The sequence below is a fragment of the Lithobates pipiens genome, unplaced genomic scaffold (assembly GCF_037356315.1).
Source record: "Lithobates pipiens isolate NorthernLeopardFrog02 unplaced genomic scaffold, aLitPip1_a1.2 Scaffold_25, whole genome shotgun sequence".
NCBI classification, from domain to species: domain Eukaryota; kingdom Metazoa; phylum Chordata; class Amphibia; order Anura; family Ranidae; genus Lithobates; species Lithobates pipiens.
In genome coordinates, this window is record NW_027507787.1 from 160694528 (window position 1) to 160714969 (window position 20442).

A 20442-nucleotide genomic window follows, 5' to 3' on the forward strand; every position below is an offset into this window, starting at 1 on the left:
TGGTCCGGAACCGGTTAATATTATACCTTTCCATCCACTCCAGGGAAGCTTCATTGTCCTTATTCAGAGAATTAATCCAAGCCTCGCTCTCAGCATTCATCACGTGGTTGTCCATCATTAGAGAATGTTCTGTTCTCTCCATGGCATCAAAGGCTGGTCTCTTCCATGGACCATAATCAGTGGGTAGGAGGCTTGACCCTAGTCCCCTCCAAAAGCCTCTGTCCCAGTTGGATCTGTCACACCTCCCTTCACTCCCCCGTCCCCCCCCCCCCCCACAATTTATTTTTCTTTCTCGCTTTTACTTGCTTGGTATGCTGGCAAATATCATGTCACATCAAACCCAAAGAGAGGACCGGTCACCTATCAATGATATCGCATGAGGGGCTTGTTAGCTCTCTTATGTTAGCAATAAAGATATATGGAAGAAAAAAAAATGTAATAATAATTTTAATGCACACTGTGAAAAGCTCACCGTGTGCGGTGAAAACAGAGTAAGCTGTTTCAGTCCAGGAGAGGAGCCTGTATACCTGTGCAGGACTGAAGGGAAGCCCGGAGGTCAGATAAAATTGTTCTATGATGGGTTTAGTGGACCATGCTTTCTCTTTAGTTGCAGTAGAGATGCCACACCGGGTTTAATAAAATTCTATGACTTTATCCAAGCCAAAGGAAAAAAAATAATCTAATTGTTCCAGGACTAGTGAAATCTATCAGTGTTTTATAATGAAGTAATTTAAATCCTTGCATCCTCACTAATATTTTATAGCCCGTTCTCCCTTCATAGCTCCATCCTACAAGGTGATCTCTGGGTAGAAGACGGCCTCGACATTAATATATACGATGGGATCCAGAAAACGAGCCGGCGTTAATGATTTTATAATAAAAGTTTGCTTTCGGACTACCGGCTAATACCTCCGACTGGATATTGTGTTTGCGTTCTTTCCAGAAATAAATTATGCATTCCTGCCATGGAGGTTTTAACTTCTATGATAAATAGTCAGCGGAAGACAAAAGATATTTAAATAAAAGTTGTTGGAGGGGGAGCGTAAACTGACGGCGGTGTATAAGATTATGTAAATAAGGAATTTTTTATACATTTTTTAAAATAATTGATGTGTGATCCATGGGGCTTCTGAAGCAATAAATGCAACTTTTTAGCTAATAAGAAATTGTACATAGGAGCATACAAATGTTTATGAGCTTTGTCAACTTATTGTAAGAGGTGCTGTAGCATGAGTGCTAAACAAAAAAAAAACACGCCATAGATAAAGTATCATCAGAAATATTTTTTCATGTTAACCTGTTGCCGCCCGCGTAACACAGGGTGAGCTTTAACACCGACCGTCCACACATATGCATCACCAGGGCCGGATTTACATCTCAGGAGCCTATAGGGAGAGATTCTCCCCACGAGTTATGCCACAGACACACACAATCAAAGTTTTGGCTAGAAAAAGACCAATGAGAGCTTTTCATCGGAAAATGCGACCGTATGTATGCTCCATTGGAATTTAGCTGACGAATTCCCACTAGCAAACATTTGACAGCATGTTCTCAATTTTTCGGCCGGAAAAACTTTCTATCGAAAATTCCTATCGTGTGTATGCAATCCCGACTCACGCATGCTCAGATTCAACTACAAGATGGAAGCTATTGGCTACTGGGTATTGAACTTCCTTCTTCTAGTCCAGTTGTACGTGTTGTATGTCACCACGTTCATGATGGTCAGGATTTGGTGTGACCGTGTGTATGCAAGACAGCTTGCGCAAAATCCCGTCAGAATTCCATCAGAAAAACCATCAGAGCTTTTTCCGACCAAAATTCCAATCGTGTGTACGTGGCATAAGACCAACTTTTTTTTTTTCTTGGTAAAATACTACAAAGGTCTAAATTTCAGTAAAAAACACATTAAAGTGGATTTTAGGGCAAACAAATGCAATAAACTACCCACATTTTTTGTAAAATGTAAAATATGAGTAAATAGATACCAAACATGTCAAACCTCAACTTTGTGTGCGCCTGTGAAATGGCAACAAACTTCAGTACCCAATATTTTCTATAGGCGACTCCTCAAAAACCTCTCACTCTGGCGTGTATAGCCATAATTAACATGTGTTCACAATCAATGTTTTTTACATTTAGGCGCCCCAATGCGTGCTTCTACATTCGTCTGGGCATATATGTGGGGGTGGGGGGGCTTCAAATTTGTTTTGGAGTGGGGGGGGGTTATGTTTGTGTAACTTTATTTTTTTTGCAAAAAAATTTAATTTTATTTGCCTAACTTTTTTCTTTTTCATGATTTTTAGGTGGAAGGTTCTCTTTAATGAGACATGCAAAGTATAAAAGAGCCTGCATGTCTCCTCTGGCCTCCACTGAATGTAATGCAATTCACATTGCACTGCAATGCATCCATTACCAGCTATGCTAGCCGTGGAAAATGACAGAATGACCCGAAAGTGACATCATACACATCGCTTTACAGGTCACAGCAAGAAGGGGAGGAGAGCAGACATGTTTTTCCTTCCCTCCACCTGCCATGTCAGTTCCCGGGTTCGCAGATGGACAAGCAGGGCCTGGAATACATGGCGGGGGGGGGGGCATGGAGGGGTGCCGGTACCGAGGGGTGTGGGAAAGCAATCAGGTGGCAGCACAGCCGCTGAAATGCTTCTGCCTGACAGGCTACAGCCACCGAATTGTGTGTGAAACCCCCCGTTGTCAGGTCTGTACGAAGTATAGACCTGGCAGCGAAAGGATTAAAAAAAGAAGTGTATAAAAAAAACTCATACTTATTATACTTATCTGCTCTGTGCAGGGGTATTGCACAGAGTGGACCCAAACCTCCTTTTCTGGGTTCCCCTACCAGCGCTTCTCTGTGTGCCACCATACAATGCCTTGAAAATGTATTCATACCCCTTGAAATGTTCCACATTTTGCCACATTACAACCAAAAATGTAAATGTATTTTATTGGGATTTTATGTGACTGACCAACATAAAGTAGCACATAATTGGGAAGTGGAAAGAAAATGATAAATGGTTTTCAAAATTGTTTACAAATATATATGTGAAAAGTGTGGCGTGCATTTGTATTCAGCCCTCTTTACTCTGATATCCCTTAGGCCCCTTTCACATGGGACGGATCAGTAATGATCCACCCCGTGATGATCCACTTGCTCAGCGGGGATCGCTCCATTGTCCGTGCTGAGCCGGTGGCGGACAGGGCGGTCTCTGCACACTGTGCAGGGACCGCCCTGTCAGCTCTCCGCTCTCCTCTATGGGGGATCGAATGAGCACAGACCGTCTGTCCGTGTTCATCCGATCCGCTCTGCAGACGGATAGAAAAATAGGATTTTCCTCCGTCTGCAGAATTGGACAGTAGCGGACAGTAGCGGAGGTGGACAATAGCTATCCCATAGGAATGCATGTATGTCCGTATTTCATCCGCAAACGGATGATGAAATACAGACATAATGTCCGCATGTGTGAAAGGGTTTTAACTAAAATCTACTGGAACCAATTGCCCTTCAGAAGTCGCCTAATTAGTAAATAGAGTCTACCTGTGTGTAATTTAATCTCAGTATAAATACAGCTGTTGTGTGAAGTCCTCAGAGGTTTGTTAGAGAACCTTAGTGGACAAACGGCATCATAAAGGCCAAGGAACACACCAGACCAGTTCAGGGAAAAGTTGTGGAAGTTTAAAGCAGGGTTACGTTATAAAAAATATCCCAAGCTTTGAACATCTCACGGAGCACTGTTCAATCCAGCATCCAAAAATGGAAAGAGTATGGCACAACTGTAAACCTACCAAGACATGGCCATCCAGATAAACTGAGCATATACTTAATCAGAGAAGCAGCCAAGAGGCCCATGGTAACTCTGGAGGAGCTGCAGAGATCCACAGCTCCACAGACAACTATTAGTCGTTTACTCCACAAATCTGGCCTTTATGGAAGAGTGGCAAGAAGAAAGCCATTGTTGAAAGAAAGCTATAAGAACTCACCATCCCCATTGTGAAACATGTTGGTGGTAGCATCAAGTTTTGGGGATACTTTTCTTTAGCAGGGACAGGAAAGCTTGTCAAAGTGAATGTGAAGATATATGGAGCCGAATACAGGACAAACTTAGGAGAAAACCTGTTAGCATCTGCTTGAGACTGGGGCGGAGGTTCACCTTCCAGTAGGACAACGACCCTAAACATACAGCCAGAGCTACAATGGAATGGTTTAGATCAAAGCATATTTATGTGTTAGAACGTCAAAGTCCAGACCTAAATCCAATTGAGAATCTGTGGCAAAACTTGAAAATTACTGTTCACAGACGCTCTCCATCCAATCTGACAGAGCTTGAGCTATTTTGCAAAGAAGAATGGGCAAAAATGTCACTCTCTAGATCTAGAAAGCTGGTAGAGACATCCCTAAAAAGACTTGCAGCTGTAATGGCAGTGAAAGGAGTTTCTACAAATTATTGACTCAGGGGGGCTGAATACAAATGTACGCCACATTTTTCACATATTTTTTTGTAAAAATGTTGAAAACCATTTACTATTTATCATTTTCTTTCCACTTCACAATTATGTGCCACTTTGTGTTGGTCTATCACATAAAATCCCAATACAATACATTTACGTTTTTGTTTGTAATATGACAAAATGTGGAAAATTTCAAGGGGTATGAATACTTTTTCAAGGCACTGTAGCAAGCCACTTGCTATAGGGGCACTCATGTGGGCTCGCTGCTGAGCCACACTGCCTGTGTCCATAGACACACATAGTGCAGCTCAGCTCTGCTCCCTAGTTCCTCCTCACACTATTTGATTGACAGTAGCTGAAGCCAATGGCTCCCGCTGCTGCTGGAGTCTGTGAGAAGATGTTAGAGCAGAGAGAGAAGACTGCAGCCAGGCACAGCACTGGATCCCTGACAGGTTCAGGTAAGTTTTTAGGGGTGGGGGAGGCAAATAGTAAGTATTATACCCCGTACACGCGATCAGACTTTCCGACTTTAAGATGTTGGATGTCAGGCTGTTGGCGGAAAATCCAACCATGTGTACGCTCCATCGGACAATTGTTGTTGGACTTTCCACCAACAAATGTTGGCTAGCATATTTTAAAATTTTCCGCCAACAAATGTGTGTTACCGGATTTCCAAACATGTGTACACAAGTCTGTCAGACAAAAGTCCAAAGTACAAACATGCATGCTTGGAAGCAGAAGCGGTCAGTCTTGTAAACTAGCGCTCGTAATGGAGAATTAACATTCGTGACGTGGCAAATTATGAAATTTCCAAATGCAGCGCATTTTCTCTTCTTCTTCAATGGGATAATAATGAAGCTGCTTTGCTGGTGAGACTGATGGAGTTATTGCAAACAAATTTTCAAAGGCTTTTTTTTGTAGTGATATCAAGAATAATATTATTATGCTTTTTTTTTCTTATTTGTGCAAGTTACCACAACACCATTATCCTGTAGTTTTTAAGATCCAACTATGTTGGTGTCCCTTGTCAATTTTACATTGCATTTTTAAAAATGTAACTGCCTACTCCCAAACTGTCATTTGAAGTAAAACACATAGCTAAGTATTATTCTACACAATTTTTTTTATTGAAAATGTAATGATTTAATGAAAAGTGCGAACAGAAAAGCACTAAATGAAATGCGCTAAATGAAAAACACGAAAAGAAAAGAGAGGATCGACACTCACCAAATTTCTACTAACACGAAATTAGCAGAAGGAGCCCAAAAGGGGGCGCTAAAGAGCTGAAAAACCACGTAGTATGTCTAGTGCATCACTACATTTGTAATTGTTGCCCAACATTTGTGTGACCATGTGTATGCAAGACAAGTTTAAGCCAATGCCCTTCGGACAAAATTCCACGTTTTTTTTTTCTGGCAGAAAGTCTGATCGTGTGTGCGAGGCATTAGAGTTAATGTAAAGGCATTAAGGTAAAAAAAAACACCCAGCCTTTAGGACCACTTTAAAGTAGATGTAAAACTCTAAGGGCCCATTCACACTATTGTGTGTAGGTAAGGTTATGCTGCAATAATGTAAATTGGCCTAAAGGGTCTATTTTATATATTCACTGAACTATTGCATAAAATTCATTTTCACATAAGACTTAATTACGAAAATTTGGGAAACCACTAATAAATAGAGCCATGGATAGGTTTAGATCTACAGCTTGCGGAAGACCCTGCCACCCTATTTGACAGGTGGTGGGGGCTGTATATGTTGCCTACTCACCACTTGTTTTAACCCTGTAAAGCCAACACCATCATACTGCGCCTGGAAGTTACAGGGCCATTGCAGTGCAGCCCCATTCACTTGAATGGGTTATGTTCGGCAGTGGTACTACCACTAGTGTAACAGGGGGTATTATTTTTGTCCTGGCCGCAAAGCACCATGGCTGTGGCATGTGTTTAACCAGTCTGGCTGGGGTGGTAAAACCACAGCTCAGCTGTCTATTTTTACTGAACGCAGATGCAAGTGTAAACAAGCGCTACCTTATATTTTCTTTATGGCTTTACTTTTGTCTCAAGTTTTCTTTAAGCAGCACACTGTGGAACCTATGGGCACATTTACCATCTCACGGTTCTCTTTGCACATTTTATTTTTCAGATCTACGGACTACGGGACGACATATGAGAAGCTGAATGATAAAGTCGGATTAAAGACCATCTTGAGTTATCTTTATGTCTGCCCTACAAACAAGCGCAAGGTAAGACCGGCCCTTAAATTTCCCGTTATTTTAGGTCGACTGTGCTTGGATAACCTTCTCAGCTCCCGCAGTCTATTACCGTTGACACAAGCCTTATGACTGTGAGGTGCAGGGAAATATATAAGAAAACAAATGAAAGCAGAAGCAATTCTCGGCATGCCTTGCAGCTGTTTGGCCGACGCTGATAGAACGGCTCGTTAAGATTTCAGAAGCGGTGCCATAAATACATGTTTTTCGGTGGTTTCCACATTTACTTTGACACGTTATTATGGGACAAATACTTGCTCATTTTTTTTTTTGGCCTCGGTCACAGTGCTTCTCTTCTGTATCTTTATGGTTTTTCGTCTCTTCTCTTACTGAAGGAAAGAGGTCTTCTTATTGACCAATGAGTTAGGTCCATAAGGACAACAGGAACTAAAAATGGTCTTCAAGTTGTTGTCTAAACAAACTATTCAGAAGGTTGCCTATATAGCGGAAGAGCACTCTGCAAAATTTAGCAACATTAAGCCAATAAGTCTATTTTCTTACCTATCTCCTTTTTAGTTTTAGATGCACTGTTTGACAAAAAGCTTATATTTCAATATTTGGTAGATTCTAGAGAGTTAAAGCTGAAGTTTAGGCTTGGCAATTTTTGCACAGTTATACTGGTCCACCTTGGACCATTGTACGTATGTACCCTGTTTCCCCTAAAATAAGACCTAGTGTGATTGTCGGTGATAGCTGCAATAAAAGCCCTACCCCCCAAATAAGCCCTAGTTAAAGTCCTTGTAGGTCTTCTTTTCAGGGTAGGGCTTATTTTGGAGGAAACAGAGTAGGGCTTATTTGGGTGGTAGGGCTTATATTGCAGCCAACACCGACAATCACGCTAGGTCTTATTTTAGGGGAAACAGGGTATGTGCCATTCCTGTGGGATCCATGTGGAAGATGAAAATCACTTTAGTAAGCACTGCTAATCCAGTGATCCCCACTCACTTCCGGCTCCTGTGCCGAGCGGCTACCCTGCTACATTGTGAACATCATAAGAGGTCACTCGGTCACCATTCTAAAAAATACTTTTCATTTTCCCAATGGATGCAAAGCGGTGGTGGTGACATCATGATCTCCAATTTATCCAAACAAAGAACACTTTGTAAAAATTGAGAAAATGGATGTTCTGTGCATAGTGCCTGTGCTGAAAAGGCAACGTTCTGTGTTCAGAGGCCAGAGGTATCACACAGCTATATACATTATATATACATATATTGACCCATGCTGAAGGGTGTTGTATTCTTGTACATTGACCCAATGGCAAAAGCTTAAGGTTCTTGTGCATAGCTTTCCATTCAACCAGTAATTAACCACATCTCCATATGCGGGAACCGTTGCAGCTTATTTCCTATAGGTTTTCACTCCTTTCTCCAGCAGCCAACACTCTCAGGCCGCGTACACACGGGCGGACTGTTGGCTCAACTTTGTCCGCTGAACAGTGTTTCAGCGGACAGTCCGCTCGTGTGTGGGGCTTCAGCGGACAGTTTCAGCGGACAGTTTGACGAACTTAGTTTCGGCAGACAGTCCCCGCGTGTGTACGCGGCCTCAGGGTGCAGTTCCCACTGCCCACAAATGAAAGAACATTCTTCCAAATCACCATCATGCAAATGTATTGTGAGCTGTGAATATAGTAGTCCTTAGGGGTCCCCTGAGCCTGGAAATTTATTCAAAGGGTTTCTCTATGTTAAAGAGGTTGGTAAGGCTAGGCTAGTCCATCAAATACCCAGAACATGGAAAGATAACTCTCTAGCACACCCTGATGGAACAAGCTCAAACAACATGTAGCAGAGAAAATACAATCTGAGAAACGCTCCTGTTGCAGGACAGATAGGCTGGCTACAGAATTCACAAAAATAAGAAAAGGAATTTAGATTTTTTTTTTTACATCCAAAGACTAGTATGTGAATGAATTAAAACATTTAATTATGTGTCAGAGTTTCTTTAAATTACACCTGTCATGAGATTAACATGTAGGCTGACATTTTTAAACTTCTTTTGAAAAAGGTTAATTGCCTGGCTGCCACTGTCTTCAATACTTTTTAATCACAAATCCAAAACAAGTATTTCATTTTGAAAAGTTAAAAGTGCTCAAAGTATATCTTGACCAACTCACTACACATCTCATATAAGCTTCAACATGTTATTGTAATTTCAGAAGCTGTGTTGAATTCTTTTAAAGCAGACCTTTGTACTTCAGGCAAGGTTTGCTAATTTAATGAGACCCCCTTCCCTCTTTCTTAACCCTTTAAAGTCCAAATTTTTCAATGAGTCAGTGTGACTCAAAATGTGCTCTACTAAATGGTGGAGCAGAACGTTAAAGGGGTTAAGGAGGCGATTTAGTTTGCATTGTGCGCTATACAAGTATTTCATTCATTCATTCATTAAGGAGGAACTTTAATCATTCTATTAAAAAAAATAAAGGAAACAGACCCTTGGCAGCCCAAGGGACTGGTGCTGTCTTCATCTGAGCTGGTTGTTTGCTGAGTTTCAAAACCCTAGTGCCACCATCTTGGATGTGGGAGCTAGCTGTAAAAATAGAAGGAAGTCACAGTCAGCTCCTCCCACATCCAAGATGATATCAGCCACCTGGGTTTTGAAACTCAGAGAACAATCAGCTCTGATGCAGAAGATTGCAGGGTGCTCCCCAACTGGTCCCACAGTCTTCTGGGATGTGTGACATGTCCCCAGGGCTCAAGTCCTGCGAGAACGCATGGGAACGGAGTTCCTGTACTTTTTCCAGAACAGGAACTCAGTTCCCATTAGCAGCCATGTCCTGCAAGACTTTGAAGTATGTGAACTGTGTGGCAGGTGCTACACCAACAGCTGCCGACACAGGACACAGCTCGCAATAGTAAGTGCCGCACACCTGACCATTCAGGCATTGCCAGTAGGGGGCCCCATGACTGCTTCTGCTACGGTCTACCTGTCAATCACAGCTATCTGACGGGTAGATCAGGTCCCTGCTGCTAAGAGATTGTATTTAGTCAGACCTCTCGTGATGCGCTCCTCCCTGACGGCCCCTCCTGATTTTCTGTCTCCTCATCTCCCCCCCCAGTCTCCAGTCTCCTGCATACTTGCTCTGTGTATCCCTCTGAATCCCCCATCCTCTATCTTCAGTGCCATATGATGAGAGAACCCAGAGGAGGAGCACAGCTATCTTGCTCACAGGACATGCAGGGAGAGAGGTGAGCTGAGGGAGGAACATCAGTTTGGGGTGGTAAGCTGAGCACAATACTTGGCAAAGTTTAATGCCAGGAGGGAAGTTTATGTGGAAATATGTGAAGGGTTGGAATAGCAGTGAGTGTGTGTTGGAGCCCTGCAGAGTTTTCAGCCCCCCTAAGCTAACATACATCTCCTAAGCAGGAACACATCACTATCTCCCTAAGCATTCTGTCCAGATAACAGTGCAGTTGATTTATGACCTTTCTGTTTAACCCTGTGTTATCCAAACTCTTTTCAATGAAAAGTGTAAACTCACCACATAAACACAATATACAAAATAACATTCCCCAATAAAGATCAGAACATGATGTTCATATTTGCATGGAAGCACAATTGAATGAATGCTGATTATTCAGAGAATTACCGTATTTATGTTTATTGAGGATTGTTCTTTTTTTAACGTACTAACAGTTAAGATTCACACACACAATATACGAAAATTGAATGAAAAATACCACTTTTGAAGTGTTCATGCATATGAGCGTATCATTTTTTATTTTTTTTGGTGGGCGAGTGGACCTTGGGTGGGAGTTCGCACACTTTTTTCCCCAGGACTTGACCCCTGCATGTCCCTGAAGGTTGCGGGGGGGGGGGGGGGTGGAGACTGATAAGCAGTACTTCCAGTTTAAAGTGAAGGTTCCCATGGGGGGAAAATACTTAGTTAATATACTTAAAGCCGAGTTCCAGTCATCATTTTTTTTTTTTTTTAGCATTAATCAGCAGCATTAAATCTAAATAACAACCTTTGGATAAAAAAATGTACCCACCTTTTCTGGTCTGTTGCTAGGGGGTCCCTCGTAATCTTCCTCTTCCTTTCCAAGGTGCCTGACATAATTACCCTTGGCACCCATGCTCGCTAGTGCTCCTGGGAGATGTCTGTCATCATTTCCCAGGGGTCACTGGGCAGCGCTGAGGGCTTCATTGCCATCACAATGGGGGCAGGCACTTATGAAGACGCTGCCCATTGTGATGGCAATGTCAGAAGTGTACGGCACTGCGCCGTACATATGGCACATGCCATATGGTGCTGGTAGCTCAGCTGCACCAAAGTCTGGAATATAGTGCTTGCTTCACATGCCCACAAGCACTAGGGAAACTTGTGCAAAACAGGAATATAAGATATATTCCTCTCTAAAATCACCAATCGAGCGACGATTATTAACACAAACGTGAGTGCTTTCAATACCCATTATAAACAAAAGATATTGATATAAAAAAAAAAAAAATAGTGGGACCTCTGCTTTAACTTTAGTGGACTTCTGTAGTGCATGCACTGACATGATCCTCCTGCTAACAACATTCCTGGGAATGCTGAGCAGCCCAGATCTCATGGGAAGTTGCTGTAGCAAAGCACAGGATTGTCTCATCGCGAGATTTGGGCTACTCAACATTCTCTGTGATTTGGTGACATCATTGACATCAACTTCGCCTAGGTGCTATGGGAGGAAAAGGTAAGAATGTTAACTAAATATGTAACTATGTAAACCCTCCCCCCCCCCCCATTTTTTTTTAGCATTTAGGGAAGGGGTGAGAGAGCACCTTGAATGAGCAGATCTTTGAAGTCAAGGCCCACTTTACATCTGCAGCTTACAATAATAAGCAACCTGGTGATCCTACCAGTAAGGTCATTGTTTGGGTGCTTGCGGTTATAGGAAATGACTGTCTCCCAAAGTGTGCTTCTATGTTGGGAAATCACAGCCCGCCCCTCTACCTTATAAAATCAGAGAACGCTTTGCATTCATTCATGTAATAGAAGGAATTCTCTGAATAGTGCCTATGCCCAGCATCCAACTTCCTTTGTTCTGCTGACATAATTCTTGCCTTGGCAAGAATTTTGGATGTGTCAGAAAAAGGTACCCACTCCCAAAAAAATATATATCAAGGGGTGTTCAGGCTGATCAGCAGTACCTCCACTTTTAAGTGAAGGTTTCCCCATGGGGAGGGGGAGATACTTAGATAATATACTTAACTTTAGTGGATTTCTGTAGTGCATGCGCTGACATGATTCTCCTGCCAACAACATTCCTGGGAATATTGAGCAGCCCAAATCTCATGAGAAGTTGCTGTACCACAGCACAGATTTGAGCTACTCAACATTCTCTGTGATCTGGTTGAAAGAGCATGACATCACCTTCGCCTAGGTGCTATGGGAGGAAGTCAGGGAAAGGTAAGAATATTATCTAACTGGATGGACTTGTGTCTTTTTTCAACCAGACTAACTATGTAAAAACTATGTAACCCCCTCCTCCCCACACTCTGAGTAGCCTAGCTCTGAGGAAGAGGGTGCGCCCCCGAAACGCATCCGATTTTACCTCTTGATGTGTTACAGCACGTGTCCGCACCATTCTATTTTCTTTTTTTGTAGTTCCCATCGGATTACCCCATCTGAGGGCAGCATCCACCTAGTCTTGGAATACTGATTAATTTGTTGCTCTTTACTATAGAAGACCTCTCAGCGCTGGAAGTGACTGCCTTTTTTTTTGTCTTTTTTAGGTATGGTGTATATTGCACATATAAGCTGGAGCAATGCAACTGTGTACAGTATAAAATATCCATACCTAGAATTCTTTATTAACAGATGAAAAGAGAGATAGAGGATTCACATGAAGGGTCCACGTACACATTCTTGTGTGTCACACAAGACTATTATATCCAATTCACTCATACTTGCATCTGGAGCAAAAGGCATAGGCCTCTCTTACTGCTCCACTCCTTTCTGAACAATACACGGGGGGTTATTTACTAAAGGAAAATCCACTTTGCACTGAAAGTGCACTTGGAAGTAAAGTCGATGTAGATCTGAGAGGGACATGCAAGGAAAATAAAAAACTGAATTTAGCTTTCACATGATTGGATGATAAAATAAGCAGAGCTTCCACTCATTTCAGATCTTCCCTTTAGATTTAGAGCCACTGCACTTCCAAGTGCGCTTGCATTACAAAGTGAATTTGCCTTACATAAATAACCCCCATGGTCTCTTTAAGTTTCCTGGGCTTGGTTTCCTTCACAACTAAGTCACCTTCTCTCAATGTCCCAGATACACATTCTAATGGAGAAAATACTTTTTTTTTTGCAGTCCTAACCAATTAGTTGTTGCTTAATATTTGGCTGACTCCTTATCACCCAAAAAAACTCAAGGATATCAGACCCCTCTTGTTTTTAAGTGACAACTTGATGGCACAGTTGCTGCGTTTGATGGTACAGTGGCGGCAACTGATGGGCACAGTGGCTGTGTTTGATGGCACAATTGCTGTGATTGATGGTACAGTGAGGCTGCAATTGATGGGTTTTTTTTTCAGAATTTTTCAGTTTGTTTGCGCCCCCCCAAAAATTTATAGCACCAGCCGCCACTGGTTGGGGTATTTGTGATTCCAGTGTACAGGGTACCAGACTTTGCAGTATTTTTACAGGCAATTTGTTCTTGGGCTGACTCAGATGTTTTATATATATCTTTAGATAGTTTGTTGGAAGTTGGATGAAATTCTGACAATTGGAAGGCTTTTTCTTTTTTTCCTTAATGGTCATTTTCAGCCTCATTACAGACAATGAGAGTCGCTAAGCTTGCAAAATCTTGTTGTTTAGGGAAGAAGACGCACAATGAGACCTGTTTTCATGCTGTGCACTAAGTAACAGTTATAACAGAGGCAAACAAAATGGGGCGTGAAAGGTCAATTCTTGAAATGCCAATTGACAATGAAATTCCGATTTGGAATCAGGTTCATGCGGTAGGGCAGTTTCATTAAATGTTATTACACAAAGTATTCCGCCACACTGGGGTGTCGTTCCAATTGGTGCTGGGCAATGTTTCCACTCGAAACTTAACAATGAAAGGTCAGCATTTAATTCTGATGTGCAACAATAGTTTTATTATCTGTTACAGTAATTATGTATTTTATTTGTTTGTTAGAGTGTAGGGCAGTTTTTTGGTTATATGATGACCTGTGCTAAATGTCGTATGTCCTCTCTGAGGTAAAGACAAGCAAATCTGACTCACTTTTATTATAAAATCTCATGGTAAACAAAATGATATATTGTGTACCCAGAAATGTACCCAGGTTCTCCCAACTAGTATATAGGCAGGTGCAGTCTGTATTCCCCACTCTAGGTGTCGCTCAACCGAAGCAGCAATGCAGAGGGGAAAGAAGGCATGAGGAATTTGGTTCCTCTATGGCTTCCTGTGGTTATTAGGGAGACAGCTGTCCGATTGGATGCTGGCACTCCCACGTGACCTTCGGCCATCTTGGATCAGTGCTGAGTCTATTTAATTGCTTTAAACGAGTGGCTAGTTTAGGGACAGGTTCGCAGTCTAACAGGGACAGTGCATAGCGGCAGGGAAAGGTTCCTGGGGAATAGGGAAAGTGCCAGGACTACACCATCTTCTCGTAGGAAACATCCCATTGGGGGGGGTGTAGACCGGTAAGGCCACATTCCCACTCCTCACTGCCATAGTTGTTGGCATCATCCCAGGATCATGATCTTCTGCTACTGTTTGTAAGTGGCTCCAGTTGGCTGAGCCTACTCGCTGGGCCTGATTGAACATAGTTGAAACTCAATATACTGTTCTCTTTCAGCTCAGCCTCTGAGTGTATTCTTTGCTGCCGACACACCACTCCGCACCCTATCCACTAGTACAGAGCCTGCCAGTCATACAAGCACAGCCCCATTCCCACTAACAGTTCAGGCTCAGTCCAGGGGTTGTCTTTTTAGGAATTTTTGCCTAAGACCTTCAACAGTAAAGGGATTTAGGGTCACAGGATACTCCAAAATGATCAGTAACAACAGTGGGAGGACACATTTCTCACTCTAATTTTCAAATAGCAGCTTTCATGGAGGTAGCAGGCATGGGCGTCCGCAGAACTTTTTTCGGGGGGGGGGGGGGGGGGGGGACGGGCATCATTTTGAGGTCTCCCATTCCCCGCCTCTTTTTGACAATGTCATGAATGGGAGGGGCTTAGTCTTTATCACATTAAGTGCAGGCCAGGTCAGTGACCCCCATATAGACCCCCCTTTATAGCAGGCCAGGACAGGTCCCCCATAGAATAGACCCCCCTTTACTTAGTCTTCTTACTCTTACCTTTTTTTCACCACTCCGCATTACATGGTGGGCACATCACATTACACGGCGGGGACTGTACATTACACAGTTGGCACACCACATATGGATACACCACACGACATGGTGGGGACAGCACATTACACACAGGGCACACTACTCCACATGAAATGGTGGGAACTGTACATCACAGCAGATGACATGGTGGGCAAAGCACATTACAGAGGGCACACACCCCACATTACATGGTGGGCACAGCAAATGACATGGTGGACACTGTACATTACAGCACATTACACGGTGGGCACACAACATCACATGTGGGCACAGTACACCACATGGTGGGCAAAGTTTCAGTACATCACATGGTGGGCACAGTACATTACATGAGGAGCACAGTTCATCACATGATGGGCACAGTTACAGTACATCACATAGTGGGCACTGCACTGTACATGGTGGGCACAACACATCACATGGTAGTCACTGCACTGCACAAGGTGGACACAGTACAACATGACATGGTGGGCACAATACATCATATGGTGGTCACTGCACTGTACATGGTGGGCACAGTACATCACATGGTGGGCACAATACATCGCAAGGTGGTCTCTGCATTGCACATGGTGGGAACAATACATAGCATGGTAGTCACTGCACTGCACATGGTTGTCCCTGCACATGGTGAGCACAGTACATGCCATGGTGGGCACAATGCATCACATGGGTGGTCACTACACTGCACATGGTGGGCACAATACATCACTTGGTGGTCACTTTACTGCACATGACATGGGGTGATGCAGCAGTCTGCCCCCCAGTACAATAATTTCACCCCCAAAGGTCAGTTTCTGCACAATCCTCGCTGTTTACTGATCTAATTTTAGCAGCATGGTAGATCTCCTCCCTCCCAGGCTCCTGTAAAATGACATCAGCACCCCTCCCCCACACAGCTGCCGGAAGCTCCCAGAGACTGAGAGGATCTGTGTGTGCGGATCTCGTGAAAGGATCCAGGCAGCACTGACAGTTTTTCTGCCCCTGCTCTGCCCCAATCATCCCTGTGCACTCGATTTGGGGGGGTAGCACTTGACCCTCCTTGCCCCCCCTTGCGGATGCCCATGGTAGCAGGGAATGGCTAGTATATCTGAGAACCTAGAGCAGCAGTCCATATAGCAACCTGTGGGTGTTAGTTCCCTTCTTGTACTTGTACAACTAACACTCCCCAGCCAGGTCTTTACTATACTTTACTATAGTGTTCCAGGAGCTGTCTGCCATCCAGCATCTGCAGTTAGAGCCTCAGTGAGGGAGATCAACTAGATCCTTCGCCAGATCCAGGACTCCAGTGCAATGCCCTGCAGCAAATGTAGTCCTCAGGCAACTTTCTCCGAGGCCCTCAGCCTAGCAGCTGTTGAGGCCCAGACTGCAACTTCTTGTCTCTCTGGCTATCTCGCAGAAGCAACAGCTCCCAGAAGAACTGGAATCCCCCTTGAGATGAAAAAAATAATCTATACAGGCCCCCTGCACATTTATCACCTCCCCAGCCATTTTCTGGATGCCTCTTCCCAGGGATTGCCTGGGGCATGATAAATATTCATTGACTTGAATTGAATTAATAAATATTCATGATAACTGATCATTTGAATCCCCCAGCCCTATGCTCTGGAAACTTCTTTTAGAGGCAGGTGAAAGTAATCAAACTTTCAGCTCAGAAACCATGATCAGACCTTCGCAGTCAACCACTGCTCCATTCACTACAATACAGCCAAAAACAAAATATACCTAGCAACATAACCAGTAGAGGGCACTATATTATACTTAGTTAAAGTGGCCCTTTCATTGGATATTATATCATAGAGTGACAGATATGTGAGAGTCTGAGAGGACTGCACACCCCAATTAAAGTTTTTGAAAAGAAAAAAAGTGGAAAGTTCCCCACGGGGCTTTTTTGCAGCAAATAGAAGTCAAATATTTTGTAAATATCACACATTTTTTTATTTGAAAAGATGGCTAGACACAAAACATATCTAAAAAATGAATTAAAATATGAGCTCTGGTATATACAAGGCAAGAAAAATTAGTATAGGAAAGGTTATACATCAAGGGTGATACATTTGGAATTGCACCAATGGATGTATGGAAATATTTTTTCATTGGATATTATTATCCATAACATTAGGGCCACTGACAGGTAAAGTTAATCACATTGATTCTCTTGTTACAATGGCATCTGAAAGTGGATGGGATATATTAACCTCCCTGGTGGTACGATTATTTCGGATTTTAGGTGCTGAAAGCAGTACCATTATTTTGCATGAAAATTTGGCGTTTTATATTGTAGTCCTGTAATTCTTAGGAATAGCTCACTTAAATCTGTCCAAACCAGAGTCTAGCAGACAAATTATAATATAATAAATAATTATAAATAATTGTACCAAATAATAATATAACAATAATAAAAATGATTCAATAATGTAATCAAATCAAAAACACTGAAATGTGCTCAGTTGCAGAATTGTCACTGTCATTACTTTTCAGTATTTGATGACGGATCTCCCCACAAATCGCTATCCATCAATTCTGCGAGTGATTCCAATTTATTATCGCTGTTTTCAGCTGGTCTGAAATAATTTTTGATGTAAAGGGACAGTTTTGGTTGCTATGGACAATCTCCAGTTTCCTTGCATAAAGAACAGTTTTTATAATATAAAACTGCATGCAGGACACTGGGCAGACCACTAGGGACAAAGGGGATGTGAAATTATTACATACAGCAATGTAATCTGTAAGATTACATTATACTGTATGTATACTATGTGTTTCACTTTTTGAATTTTTTAACTTTTTGAATTTGGCACCGATCTCCGTCCCCGTGCGTTGCAACGCTCGCAGGGCACGGAGATCGGCGATGTGATGAATCGAGCAAAACACGGCTCGCTTGTACAGCGGGGGGACATCGCTGGATCCGAGGGAGAAGGTAAGTAAGCGTCCTCCTGGATCCAGCGATGCGGTCCCGAGTATGGCTCGCGGTTACCGCTTTTGGCATAAAAATTTCCCCCCCGAGCCAGACTCGGGAATACCACCAGGGGGGTTAATCTGCAAGAAAACATGTTGTCACTGAAGTTGATATGGTGAAAGCAGGAAAAATAGGGAAATTTAGGATTTGACCAGGGCCAAATTGCCTAGATGACTGGGTTAGAGCAATTCCAAAACTGCAGCTTTTGTAGGCAGGGCCGAAACTGGGGGGGGGGGGGGGGGTTGGGGGACATGTGCTCCAGGCGCTGCATAGAGAGAGGGCGCTCTCAGTCTGGTGTGCATGGGTGTGCTAAAGCATCCCCAAAATTCTGCTAGCATTCCTAATCAGCAAGCACCATTCCAAAGTCTGAATTAAAGTTTTTCTTAAATCCTAGCTTAGACGCTAGCAGTGCTGAGAGATGGTGAGTCAGGGACTTAATGCTAAAGTTGGTCTGTGGAGTGATTATGCAGCCATCCACTCATTCTCTTTCCTGGGTCACTCCTGGTGAGTTACTTTCACTTCTTACTCCTACAACGGTCATCCCCCGCTTCATTTCTGCTCCCTCTGGTATGCAGTGCCAGTATTCAGCACGCTTTAACACAGATTTTTTTTCCTTCAACCAGCATTCCAAATGAAGACTAATCAGATTCCCCCATCCACACAATGCAGCCACCAGGACAGAGGGTGGGGCCGAACCACGGCTCTTTGAATTTAACACACAGTGCTGCGTCTCGGTTCAGGTGCCCCCCATAGCAAGCTGCTTGCTGTGGGGGCACTTAACAGAAGGGATATGCCTGGAGCACCAAAGAGAAACACGAGAACTGCAATGGGTTTGAAATGTTGATTTGGTCTCCAAATTCTTCAGATGTCAATCCAATCGAGCATCTGAGGGATGTGCTGGAAAAACAAGGAGGCCTCACCTCGCAACTTACAGGACTTAAATAATCTTCTACTTTGGTGGCAGATACCACAGCATACCTTCAGAGGTCCAGTGGAGTCCAACAATATTTTTTTTTATCTTTCTGTTTCAGTGGAGTAGTGTTGTTGATAAGCCTGGCTGATTTTGTTTTTTTGGACAGCTCCAATGGCCAGGACTTCATTTACACTTCAGCTGTCAGCAAGGGAACCCAATCTACCCTTAGGAAGGGGAATTCACTCCTGTAAGAGTTATCATGGGAAAAGGGTGTCTTCACTGAAGCTTTATCCTTGTGTCTACAACAACCCAACATTTTCATAATCCAATTGTCACAGGGACAGAAAGTGAGGTGATATCTTTTGAATGGGGACACAGACAGCAAGGCAAACGTTACATGGGGTGTTAACCCTTCCCTATGCTATGCAAAATATTTTTTTTGCCTGGAGCTACACTTAAACAGCTACATCTGTTACGTCTTACATACAAATACAACTTAAGAAGAAAACTATAGACCCTATGTTATCTGTAACCCAGGGACTGTCTGTATTGGTTGCAACCCTAATTTTTACATTTCTTTAGTTGCTTCCTGGTATCTGGCATAGGCCAAAAGTATGTTATACATCCCAGGAGTTTTCATGGGCATTATTTTTCTTTCATCTTTAGGAGAGGAAGAGAAGGGGCTTTCTCAGGTTAGCATGCCCTCCTGCTTGCATGCCTAAGCTAAGGACAGATAGATTCCATAAAGTAAATGCTGCATGAATCATCTGCCCTTACTCAGAAGAAATTCTATGTTGGTGTTTTTCATAGTGATTTCTGAACAAAATAAAGTATGGAGACATAGATGAATGGATGAGTTTGGTTTGTATTATAAAAAAAATAATTAAATTGGGTTTTCAGTTTTTGGAGCTCAGATACAGTAAGATCCCACTTTAACATATGGTTAGCTTTAGACAATTTTTTACTATAGAAAATAAATGACCTTTTTTAAAGCACCTGTTGCTGAACCAACTGATGTAAATGTCTATACACAAAGTCCATTTTCTAATTCTGCCAGTTAAGAAATACTGCGGAGAGCAATGGTGTTGCATTAATTCAGCTCCTGTTATGGGTCACGAAACAGTGTTCTGCCTAGACCAGCTGGTATCCATCTTACCCTGTGTGATCCTGATCTCCAGCTGATGGATGGCTGTCAGTTTTCTGCGTGTTGAAGTGCAGGTAATGAGACATACAAACTCACTGATGTGATGGAAGGTATGGATCAATCTCCTTTTAAATTAAGTGATTTGGATCAATACAGCCATCATCTGTTATTCAATGACACTGATTAAAAGAAAAGTAAAACCAATCTGTAACGTCACAGAATGCTGAAATGTAATATTCCCTGAGAGGGATAAGCAAACAGAACAGCGAGTATGTCCACAGTCAGCAGGCAAATCTGGATTTTTTTATTTTTTTATGGGCTCTCCTGCCTTCCCTACCAGTGATCTGCTCTGTAGCTACAT

General features: G+C 42.8%; 1 protein-coding gene across 5 annotated transcripts in view; it reads left to right on the top strand.

Moving 5' to 3' along the window:
- SORCS1 (sortilin related VPS10 domain containing receptor 1) overlaps positions 1–20442 on the top strand; it is a 1028639-nt gene that overhangs the window by 470464 nt on the left and 537733 nt on the right. For all 5 annotated transcript variants that reach the window (XM_077455080.1, XM_077455083.1, XM_077455081.1 and 2 more), the window contains exon 3: positions 6607–6706. In XM_077455080.1, coding sequence (XP_077311206.1) covers positions 6607–6706 — 100 coding nt within the window. The remainder of the gene's footprint in view (positions 1–6606; positions 6707–20442) is intronic.